The 12,872-nt window shown below is 41.8% G+C and overlaps 1 protein-coding gene across 1 annotated transcript in view; it reads right to left on the bottom strand.

Annotated features, from left to right (window-relative positions):
• LOC117524351 (lanC-like protein 3) overlaps positions 1-12,607 on the bottom strand; it is a 49,949-nt gene extending 37,342 nt beyond the window's left edge. Inside the window, exons 1-2 of the mRNA XM_034186113.1 lie at positions 12,018-12,607; positions 8,024-8,147 (exon numbers count right to left, since the gene is read on the bottom strand). Coding sequence (XP_034042004.1) covers positions 8,024-8,147; positions 12,018-12,551 — 658 coding nt within the window. The 5' untranslated portion in view covers positions 12,552-12,607. The remainder of the gene's footprint in view (positions 1-8,023; positions 8,148-12,017) is intronic.
• Between the last annotated feature and the right edge of the window lie 265 nt (positions 12,608-12,872).

The following is a 12,872-nucleotide window of genomic DNA, read 5'->3' on the forward strand; positions in this document are numbered from 1 at the left end:
GTTTAGCTAATTGGTGTGTGTCCTCTGCTTCATGGATAGATAAAGCTGGGTATCATCTGCGTAACAATGAAAATTTAAGCAATACCGTCTAATAATACTGCCTAAGGGAAGCATGTATAAAGTGAATAAAATTGGTCTAGCACAGAACCTTGTGGAAACTCATAATTAGCTTTAGTCTGTGAAGAAGATTCCCCATTTACATGAACAAACTGTAATCTATTAGACAAATATGATTCAAACCACCGCAGCGCAGTGCCTTTAATACCTATGACATACTCTAATCTCTGTAATAAAATTTTATGGTCAACAGTATCAAAAGCAGCACTGAGGTCCAACAGAACAAGCACAGAGATAAGTCCACTGTCCGAAGCCATAAGAGATCATTTGTAACCTTCACTAATGCTGTTTCTGTACTATGATGAATTCTAAAACCTGACTGAACCTCTTCAAATAGACCATTCCTCTGCAGGTGATCAGGTTAGCTGTTTTACAACTACCCTCTCAAGAATCTTTGAGAGAAAAGGAAGGTTGGAGATTGGCCTATAATTAGCTAAATAGCTGGGTCAAGTGATGGCTTTTTAAGTAATGGTTTAATTACTGCCACCTTAAAAGCCTGTGTACATAGCCAACTAACAAAGATAAGTTGATCATATTTAAGATTGAAGCATTAAATAATGGTAGGACTTCCTTGAGCAGCCTGGCAGGAATGGGGTCTAATAAACATGTTGATGGTTTGGATGAAGTAACTAATGAAAATAACTCAGACAGAAACATCGGAGAGAAAGAGTCTAACCAAATACCGGCATCACTGAAAGCAGCCAAAGATAACGATACATCTTTGGGATGGTTATGAGTTAATTTTTCTCTAATAGTCAAAATTTTGTTAGCAAAGAAAGTCATGAAGTCATTACTAGTTAAAGTTAATGGAATACTCAGCTCAATAGAGCTCTGACTCTTTGTCAGCCTGGCTACAGTGCTGAAAAGAAACCTGGGGTTGTTCTTATTTTCTTCAATTAGTGATGAGTAGAAAGATGTCCTAGCTTTACGGAGGGCTTTTTATAGAGCAACAAACTCTTTTTCCAGGCTAAGTGAAGATCTTCTAAATTAGTGAGACGCCATTTCCTCTCCAACTACAGGTTATCTGCTTTAAGCTACGAGTTTGTGAGTTATAACCACGGAGTCAGACACTTCTGATTTTAAAGCTCTCTTTTTCAGAGGAGCTACCAGCATCCAAAGTTGGTCTTCAATGAGGATGTAAAACTATTGACGAGATACTCTAACTCCCTTACAGAGTTTAGGTAGCTACTCTGCTCTGTGTTGGTATATGAACATTAGAGAACATAAAGAAGGAATCATATCCTTAAACCTAGTTACAGCGGCTGATGGAATACCATCAGACATCGTCTCCGATCGCAGTCCCCAGTTCTCCTCACATGTCTGGAGGAGCTTTTGCCGGGAACTGGGGGCCACGGTCAGTCTCTCATCCGGGTATCACCCCCAGACCAACAGGCAGGCAGAGCGGGCCAATCAAGAAATGGAGCCAACGCTACGTTGTTGACAGCCGCGCACCCGGCGGCCTGGAGTACTCATCTGGCCTGGATCGAGTACGCCCACAACAGTCAAGTGTCATCAGACACCGACCTCTCCCCCCTTTGAGGTGTGTTTGGGGTATCAGCCCCATTATTCCCGGTGGTTGAGGGAGAGGTCGGTGTGCCCTCGGTCCAGGCCCACCTGCGGAAGGCCGTTGGTGTGGCGCGCCGCCCGTTCTGCTTTGCTGAAGGCCCGGATGAGGGCGAAGGACCCATGCAGACCGGCGGCGGACCCCGGCCCTACGTATCGCTCCGGGCAGGAAGTGTGGTTGTCCACCAAGGACATTCCACTGCAAGTGGCCTCCCCAAAACTGCAAGACAGGTACATAGGTCCGTTTACAATTCCAGGTCATCAATCCCGCCGCAGTGAGGCTTCGGCTTCCAGCCTCACTGCGGATCCATCCAGTATTTCATGTGTCAAAAATCAAGCCCCATCACACCTCGCCCCTCTGTACACCCGGTCCGGCACCACCTCCTGCCCGGATCATCGATGGCGAGCCGGCTTGGACAGTGCGCCGGTTGTTGGACGTCCAACGGATGGGCCGGGGCTTTCAATATCTGGTGGACTGGGAGTGGTACGGTCCCGAAGAACGCTCCATGGGTGAAGAAGAGCTTCATCCTGGACCCCCCCTCCTGGCCGACTTCTACCGTCGCCACCCGGACAAGCCCGGTCGGGCGCCAGGAGGCGCCCGTTGAGGGGGGGTCCTGTTGTGTGGGCCGCTGAAGAGGAGGTACTGCTGGCCCACCACCACCAGAGGGCGCCCTGCCTGGAGTGCGGGCTCCAGGCACCAGAGGGCGCCGCCGCCTCACGGGAGCAGCCTCGGTGACAGCTGTCACCCATCACCTGAGACAGCTGACGGCAATCATCAGTGGGGTATATCAGCAGGAAAGGTACCTCCACCTCTTCGCCGAGATATCGTTTCTTACTGGAGAGGTAACATATCGAAGCAAACAGAGTACATATTTTTGGATTGAGCTAGTTTATTGGATTACTGTGTCCAACGAGAGGTGGAGGTACCTTTCCTGCTGTTCGGAGTTCTGGGTGCAAACGCGCCCCCATCTAACTGTCTTTGTCCTCGCCAGCAGTACCAGGTCCGACACGCGGAGGCAGTGGCCACCTGGGAGTTCGGGACTTGGCGGAGGAAGCCGTGTGGTTCCGGTCTTACCTTGGAGAGGCGTCTCCTATCTTCGAGCCTGCCCACACGACACTTTTGTGAATTGACTGTTGTCCATTTCTGTAATTGGTTGTATTCGTTGTGCACATTCACAACAGTAAAGCGTTGTTATTTTGACTTATTCCATTGTCCGTTCATTTGCGCCCCCTGTTGTGGGTCCGTGTTCCTACACTTTCCCAACACGTTGACCTTGTTTGACCTTTACTTTGCAGACCAAGCATTCAGCACTGTCAAAACTATTCCATTTATTAATTCTATTAGCTCAACCAATAATTTGCATCACTTTTTACCAAAATTGGAGCAACTTTAACTTTTGGCCCTGTACCAACTGAAATTGACCTTTGTCACCATTCTTGCTGTTTTTACCCCAAAACTCCAGAACATTCAGTCACATATAGTCCAAACTATACCTTTTTGGAATCTTTATAATCAGAAAAGTAATGTGGTATAATTTTCAATTTGATTGGAGCATTTTAAAATTTTGACCCCTGTGTAATTCAATTGTCCCCTACTGGCTGCCTATTGAAATTCAAGTGGCCAGTCACCTTTTTCAAAAGAGTAACATCTAAGGTGTATTTGCACAAATTTGGTGCTTGTACTCACCATTTGAACAATTGTTTCAGGTGTCTGCTGTACTAAAGGTTCTGTGCCAGTAACAACATGGTAACCAGCATACCGTTGGGCTCCGTGGCACCAGTGCACGAGTTCATTCTCTCTCTCGATGATGGCGCCCAGCTCAGCGGGCCAGTTGCAGTTCTGCTCCTGGTTCATGAGGAAATCGACACTCTGCCATACCAGATCCTTTTCCGTGCCGCTCAGCAAATCCTGGTAGCTCAGCAACATCTGCAGCACTGAGGAAAGCCGTGTGCTGCACCGTGAATAAAGGTGCCAGTAAGACATGCAGGAAGAAGGAACCATGCCAAGATGCAAAAAACAACTTGAAGCATACAACAAGCTCTCACAAAGAAACATTTTTGTTTTCTTGACTGTTGCATTATAAGTTTAGCCAGTTCAATATATCAGGTATGACGAGCTGTCCTTTGGAATTTTGTGGAGATTTGCAAAACTAGAATTTTTTGAAAAGCGCATACAATAGCCCAATCAGAAAATGGATGATTCCAGTTTCCCAAAAGACACCATGGTGGTGACCAGCTTGGATTTGTAAAAATGGCGTCTTAGAATGGGAGTCTTCACCACTTTGGCTTCTTGATGACCCAGGATCTTGATTCCAGTAGTTAAGTAGACATTTTCAAGGCCAAGGAACCCAATGGAGCTAATTAAAAATGCCAAGATTGCCACCCATAAATGTGACTCTTTACCCAGTTTTGCAATTAGCTTCATGGGATTCCTTGAGCTGATGTATGTGTCTCACTGGAATAATAACCCAGGTCATCTACAAGCTTAGATGTTGGGGGGAGATAGGGTGAACTCAACCATTTGAGTAAACCGATTGACCTTAAACCATTTGAGTTTGCCAACTTAAATAAAATAATTTTAAAAATTTAATTGTTAACCCTCTGGGGTCCGAGGGTATTTTTGGACAGTTCACTCACCTGGCATAAATGATTTATTATTGCTGTTAACAGCTCTCCCTGCATCCCACAATCAAGTTTTATGTCTCTTTTTTCAGGACAATCTGTGCTTTCATAATATATATGCGTTTGTTGTGTTTTATTAAGTGTAATAAAGGTTTACAATCAAAAATAAGGAAGGAAAAAGTAAAGCGGAAAATAATTTTCCACACACATTTATTCAAAACACACAGCAAACTATAATAAACAACTGTTTTGACACTTTATAAAGGTAATTTGAGGTCGTGTGAAAGACGGTACAACAAAAGGTTCAAACAATAAACACAAATGCACATTTTGAACAATATATACAAATGGTCTATGTGTTTTTTTTGTCTTCATGGTAAAAGCAAGAGTTATCCAGTAACATTCATATGCAAACTAGTGGATCAATCCTGATAGTTACACACTCTTTGTTTGAGCACACTGTCATCAGAGGCGCTCTGTCTGCTTTCACTGATCACTGTGCGTAATGGCGCAGGGCGCATTTGGAGCCAATAGTATGTACTCATTGGAGCACGGACGTTAACTTTTCAGCAAAAAAAAAGTAAGTTTCTATCTCATATCATTAAAAAGTTATTTATAATTTAGTAAAGCTTGGTCTTAGCTGTCGTATACGATGTCGTCGGCCCCAGAGGGTTAAAGTTTTGTAACTTAACAATTTATAGTTAATTAAACTTATGTAAATCTAGTTTATGTTTTCAATAAAAAGTGACAAATAAATGTCTGCCAAAAAAAAATTCCATTACATTTTGGATAGATTTTTGATGCATGCTTTGGTTTACTTGTTGACTCTGCGTTGTGTTGTTATGACTCTGCCCATTCCCTCCCCTCGGAACGCAAACTCTCAATCTCCGGCAAAGAAGTCGGACTCTCTAACCAGAAGGCTAAAACCCAGGGCTCTGGCATTGTGACCAGAGAGGTTTACTAACTATATATGCACAGCGACACTGCTGGCTTCTGTTACATAAATTCAATTAAAATGAGTGAATGGAATGCACTGGAAATACATCACAACACTTAAATGCCCCAAAACCTTAAATGCACTTAAAGGAACTGAGTTGTTATGACAACAATTCATTTTGAGTTAGTTTAATTAATAGAAATGAGTGACTATAACTTTTTCAAAGCTTGAGTTACAGTAACTTAATTATTCTATTAAAAGGAGTGTTTGGTTTTTAACAGTGTACAAATCCATGGTGGCGGGCCGGCTATTGCATGCACTTTTCAAAAATGCATAATTTTACGAATCTCCACAAAAGTTCGATGAAATTGCATAACAAACCTGACTACAGTTGTAACTCACTATACATACTTGACAGTTTTGTCTGAGGGTAATTCCTTTGTTTTGCAGAGAGGTCATGGCAGGTACTTAGAAAATAAATGGTAAACAAATCTACTGTCAAGTACATAAAGCAGCTACACATCACCGTCTGTCCAAAATGCCTTTTTAAGACCACTCTGCTGGGATGCAAATTAACCAGAACATACTGACCCAAAACACTTTTAATTCATTTCATCCCTGAGAGCGATCGAGCCACACGCATGCGACTAAAATGGAGTTGAAATGGGAGCGTCAGCCTCTCATGCACGGAGAACGCGGCTCCCTGAGATATCAGTGCCGAGATTCCCTTCAGATCTGAAGGGAAAAATCCGATCAAAAACTCCCAATGAACAAACTTTGATTATTCAGGCAAATCGTGTCACATGCACAATCCTCAACCTTTAAGTGTGTTTACACAAATAGCAACAGATTTGTTGTTCGATAATATAACAGAATGTTCATTATTTCACGTTGGTGACCACGTAGTTGCCATTGTTGTATCCATGCAGAAGAGTCCGCCGGCGCTATGCTTACTATGAACTTTGTGTTGGTTTGATAGTTACTGATGACCTCCGACCCTTATGATCTCTTCATCTGATGCAATTGAGGAAAAGGAAAGTTTGTTTTACACATGTAAAAGCAACATCAAATAAATAAATAAATAAATCTGTGCCTCCGGTATGTTTTTGTTCCAGTACATGGAGAGTGAGAATAAAGGGGTGATCTCACTACTGAAAGAATTTACTATTCTTATTTAAAAATTGTTCATAATTAAGTTTCTGAGTGCCTGATTCAGATTTGATTGGTTTGTTTGCAAAAAAACAAAAACAAAACAAAAAAACAACCTTTTTCCAAAAAATAAGTTTGGGGAATATTTGTTCTGGTCTGGCCAGTGTAACTTTTTTTAACATGTTGATTATTTTTGTGGTGTTTGATTGTTTTTAGATATTTTTCAGTAGCACGAATCTGTTGCACATCAGATCTCAGTTTTCTATCTCTGTCACTATGTTCTGTTTTCATCAGCGATTCTGTTTGTCAAGTCCCTGTCAAGTTTCATCTCAATGCCAAGTCATCACATCGTGTCAGTCAAGCTTCCACATCAATCACATCAGAGCCTTCACGGCACATTGACTGTGTTCCAGTGTAAACGGAACTTGGAAAAAAACTGAGCTCTGACTGGAAAAAGTGTAGTGGAATGGCTATATGAGTAAGAATTGCAAGTCAGAAACTTAGGTAAGATCATTATGGACCAAGATCGCCAATCTGGCGTCACAACAATATGGCAGCGTGCACAATGAGCGGTAAGCAGAATGACTTTTTCATCAGTATTTACTTGTATGTTGTAGTGAGTGATGGTGGGTTTTACACAATAAGTTTATCCAGTGGATATTGAAATTAATTGTGGATCTTGGTGTTGCTGTCAGTACAGTGGTGGGCCACTAAGTTCTGACAATCCTTCTCCCAAGATGGTGGGTGCAAATATTGCAGAAAGCACCTTGATGTCCCTAGGCATGGGTTTGCTGCTATTTTATGGAGTACAAATCACTTTTTTAAAAAACTAGTGTAGGAGGTCTTGCGACTTATATTATGAAGTAACTTATATATAAAAAAAATACTGCATTATCATCTATGGCCACAAGATGGCACTATTTACACGTATGACAAGCTGCTCCTGTATGCTGAAAGGGGTACCGTGATTTACCCTCTGGTGCAGAAGAAGAATATAACTTTTATTCTGCTCGACACAACACTTATTAGAACAGTGTGAGACAACAAGAAGTGCATCGGCAAGTCAGTTAAGACAAATTAAGTCTATGACCTCATGTGTCCCTCATGTACGACCAAAAAGAAGCAGTTCACTTATGTTTGGTGCCTGTCACCATAACATTAATGAGCTTGTTAGCGTCTGGTGACTAGCGGAGTGTTTGTGTTATAAATAAATAATTCTTCGAAATACATTTTTGGTAGGTGTGACTTATACTCTGTAAAATATAGTAGATCGGAAGTCGGAAATCCCAACTCAAAATGATCAACTTCCAACTTGTAATGGAACGCAGCCAAGTCCTCGCACCATGCCAAGCTTTCACTACTATACCTGACATTTCGAAACACATTTTTTTCTCCTTTTTCAGCAATTTTCTGAACAGATTTCTCTTGTGTTATCCTGTTCGTTGACAATGTTTGCAGAGCACTCAGAAGCTTGATTAATGTTTTAATATGACTAAGGCTGAAATAAACCAAAATCTTGGTTGACAATTCTTGCTCTGATAATGAGAACAGACTTTAAAGACCAGTAAGGTGATGACATATTTCTCTTTTAGTCATCTTTCCCTTTTTAAGTTGGCTACTGTTTGAAGTTCTTACCAAGATACTCGGTTCCGTAGTATGAATACATGAGGGGGAAAGGCTTCCTCTTCCTCTTGGCATACTGCTTTCCCGAATCAGTGATGGCCTGGCAAATAGATTTGATTTGATCCTTGCTCAGAATCTGCAAAATAATAATGACATACTTAATTGCAAAGTAGATAATAACAGGATAAGGATAAAGGATAAAATCCTTTGCATCATTAGTCATTCAACACCTTTAACAGACAAAAAGCCCCTATCATCACTTTTACAGATAGTTGACTTCAGAAGTCCATTACTGAAATAGAGTTCAGCTGTGATGATGAGTTAAAGAATTTTAATAAAGTGGTGTCCAGATGGGTCATCTTGTGACACGGTCATGGGAAGAGGATTTGGGTTGGGGTACTGTAGCAGGGTGTCCCGCTAAACTGACAAGAACACATACAAAAGGCTACATACAATATTTAATGGCACAAAATTGACTATATTTTATGAAAAACAGCCTTCTCTGTGGCAGGGCACAGGCATCGGGGATACACACACGCATGCACGTACACACACATCCATTAACAGCATTTCCAAATCAATAGATGCTACAAAAAAATTGAGCAAGTGTTGCAACTAACACTATCAAATTCCCTTATACTGTTGTAGAATACTTATTCAAAATGGCTTATTACTCTCAAAAACTTCATCAAACATTCCATTTTGTTGTAAATAAGTAAGTCATGTTTATTTATATAGCACGTTTCACAGAGAAGTCACAAAGTGCTTCACAAAAGGCACACACAGATAAAAAAATTCTGTGAAAAATTCATCACAGTAATATTTTATTAACAATTTTTTACAAAAATTAATTGTTAAACTTGTTTAAAAATGTAAAAATTTAACACATTTTAAAAATGTTTATTCATTTCTTTTTTATTATACTTTTGTCATCTGGCAAGTGGTGCTGTGACATAGAAAAGTGGTTTAGTGTACTTGATTTGCTTTGTCCTCTACAACGTTAATTAAACTGAACCAACTTAATTAAAAGGTGTTGGTGTTAATAGGTAGGCAACTTATTTTATTTGTTATGCTAACTTCTTTATCTTACCTCCACTCTACTCAGAAAAATCTACGCAAATCGTTTTAAATTGTATTTTGATTGTTTGTTTGTTTGAACTTATTTTACTTACTTTGAACTGTTTCCTTTCAAACCATTGCCACCCCATAGTTCAACAGTTTTTTTTAAACTGTGAACAATTTACAGACATCTTGTTGGTTATCAACTTACTAAAATGTGAACATACAAAGATTTTATTATTCGCATGGTGGAAATACTCTTCAGTTTAAGTTACACAAACTAATCCCATGAAACATTTTTTTTTAGAGTGTACAAACACCATCCTGGCTGTCGCGGTGGCAGCAGCAGAATGCTGTGGGAGGCTTCTGTGCTCAAGGCCCCAGGAAGCTTATTAGGACAGATGGCAATAAGATGCACAAAAATCCAGGAGGGAAACCTGATATCACCTGACAGTACAAGAATAGAATAAGCAGAAACTGTAGTGTCCTGATGTGCAAAGCTGAGAAAGTGCCCAAAATCTAACACAAAAGAAAATAGTAAACCTGTTTCTGAATAAAAGAATAACATTTGATCTGCATCACATGTAAGTAAAATAATCAGCTCACTAAATACATCGTTCATGTGAATACAGCATGAAATTTTGGATCATTCACATACAAACATTCATACACAGAGGATCTGGCACGCAAGAAGCTCAGCTGCACACCGGGAGCAACAATGGCATTGTGGAACATGCTCAAGGGCACCTTAGCAGAGGTAAGACAAGAAAGACAAATGCTGCTTCTCAACCACATTTCCCTGTCTGATGAGGGGATTGAACTAATGATCCTGTGGTCCCCACATAGCTGCCTTTCTAACCTTTACACCATCACAATTCCTGGAAGCTCATCTCTGTTATTTGACTGCTGCAAGAAAAAAATTGTAGAGCCAATTTGCATTGAATGATCACAAATGCGCTCAAAAACTGATGCATTGGATGAACTCAATTCAATTATGTGCAGGATTTCCATCTAATAAATATATGTAGCCCCAACTCAAATGGAAATCCTGCCCATAATTGAATTGAGTTCATCCAATGAGTTATTTGTTTGAGTGATATCACTCAAAAAACTGACTCACTGTATTGGATTCCATCTCATAAATATATGCAGTCCCAACTAAATTAAATTACATTATCTTGCATTGATGTATTTTATTTGAGTTTGGGCTACATATATTTATTAGATGGAAGTCCTGCACATAATTGAATTGAGTTCATCCAAAGAGCCATTTTTGAGTGTAGTGTTAAGTCAATTCTGTCCTGTTGTTAGATCAACTCCATGATAGTCTGACATCAAGCAAATCAATCGAAATACATGTAATTTATATTACAGTAGTGTTGATTTAGCACTCTTTGGAATCAGACTAGATGCACTCCCTGAAGAGTCAGTTTAACTCTGCAAAATTTACTGTGTTTCTGAAAGAGAAAATGTGTCTGGCCAAAAAAAGAAGAACAAAAAACAAAGATTCAGGTCACTTCCGATGGTAATGTAAATGCATTGCAGATCCTGTACAACAGTTTTATCAAGATATGCTTAAGAGTTATTGGCCAAAATAATCAAAGTGCTCAAACAGATTAGCACTCGAACACCAACTCATGGATCCAGTCCCAGTTCCCCAATAAACTCACATTAATATAAGCAGTTGCAGGTTTCTGGCTTTTGGGGGAGGGCTGGAGGGTATGTGGCAAGAAAATCTACTAACCATGGGGTGAAAATAGTTTTGGAAGTCTGCTCAGGATCATCCACCATGGTGCAGAACTGCCCTGGATCCTAATTGGCAACCACCCAGACCATGGAATCAGAATATATTGATTCTTCTTGAATCAGAATATTGCCAACCCTCTGAAGTAACATTTTCTGCAGCCAGGTCAAAAATGGGCATCCCTTTGGGCATTTCCAGTTGCTTGTGTCTTCAGCACCGAGTCTCCTGCACATGAGATCATCCTCAAGGAAGTGTGACATGGCCACAGTGTCATAGCTGAGGTTCCTTCACAATTCAGGTACATCTCATGTAAGGTAAGTCCCTTCGGCTGCTCCCTTGTTTGCACTCAGGGTCACCACAGCAAATCCAAGGTGGATCTGCATGTTGAATTGGCACAGGTTTTACGCCGGATGCCCTTCCTGACGCAACTCCACATTACATGGAGAAATGTGGCAGGGGTGGGATTTGAACCTGAAACCTTCTGCACTGAAACCAAGTGCATTAACCGCTTGGCCACCACCCCTGCCTCAGGTACATCTCATGTGAATCTTGTAAAGTAGGTGTTCTCTTGACTCAAAGTTATTCCAAGCAGTACCTTAAGATTCTGTGCATATAGGCTGTGGGCCACACCCCTGAAAGTGGATGTGTCACTTCCACCTATGGGTGCAAAATTTACCATCCATCATTTAGAGATACATCTCTTGTTAATATTCTGGTATGATAGCCATCCCAGGGTGGTAACTATGGGTATAATTTAGATTATAGACCAAATGTTATGTCGTAAAAAGTGCAAAAATGGTGACAAAGGTCAGTTTTAGTTTGTAGAGGGATCAAAAATGAAACTTTCCCAAATTTTGGCTAAAAAAGTGATGCCAATCATTGGTTGAGTTAACAGGGTTCTAAAAAGGAATTGGTTGCCCCTTACAGGGTAACATATCAATGGAAGTTGACCTTCTTTGACCATGACTTTGGAAACCCAATGTCAAAGTAATTAATCCTAACAGATCAACAAATAATTTGCAATAGAACTGGACCAACTTTAACTTTTGAAGACGTCAAACCTGATTTATTTCAAATGCGTAAGTGGCGCAATCAGATCCATCTGTGGTCATATGACCAGAGAACCTGTCAGGTCAAACATGAAAGTCAACTCATGGGGTTGTTCTTGTTGAAGTTTGTGACCGAGATATGAGAGCAGCTCACCTCGATGCCCAGCTTCTGCCTGAGGACCAGGGCGGCGCACAGGTACCCGGCCCGACCCACGAACAGCTCGTCGGAGCCGCACTCCAGGAAATTGATGGGCGCGCACACCTCCCACAGGTTCCGAAATTTGGTCAGCGGCTTGACGAAGTCAGCCAAGCCCATTGTCTTGTAGATCATCGCGGCCACCGCGTAGATTCCCGCCCCGCCGAGCAGGAAGGCGACGCGCATGTTTTTGTCCGGTTCCGCGTCCACGTACTTCACCGACACGTCGATGATCTGCTTGGCCGCCTTCAGGTATTCTTCCCGGTGCTCGGAGAAGTACGCGGACTCGCTGACGTGATACAGCATGTAAGCCACGCCGGCGGGGCCATCGTACAGTCCGCCGTCACAGTCGGTCTGGTCCAGAGGAACCTTCTTCAGGATCCGGTCCACGGCGGCCGTCACGGCTGGAACCACCGCCTCCGCGCCCTGACCCGGCAGCAGCGCACCTTTGTAGTCCGAGAAGCGGTTCGCAAAACAGCGGGTGTTTTCCATCACAGAGTGCGGGCCCGCGCCGAGAACGAGCTGTGCGTCAGGCGGCTCAGGTATCCAAGGATGCGGCGGCGCATCCGTGGAGCCCGCAGATGATTGGACGCCAGGAGGTGATGTGACGGAGGCGCAGACCCGAACTTCAACTTAATCCAAATATGATTAGTATTGTTCATAAAGATAAAATTATTTTCTCCAAAGTGTTTATTGTACATAGGTCCACACCCTGCAGTGTTACTGCAACTCTTTCCAAAGTGTTAACATTTTAACACCATAATGCAGAGGCAGATCCAAGATTTTGTAAAGGGGGTGGGGGGAATATTTAGG

The sequence above is a fragment of the Thalassophryne amazonica genome, chromosome 14 (assembly GCF_902500255.1).
Source record: "Thalassophryne amazonica chromosome 14, fThaAma1.1, whole genome shotgun sequence".
Lineage (NCBI taxonomy): Eukaryota > Metazoa > Chordata > Actinopteri > Batrachoidiformes > Batrachoididae > Thalassophryne > Thalassophryne amazonica.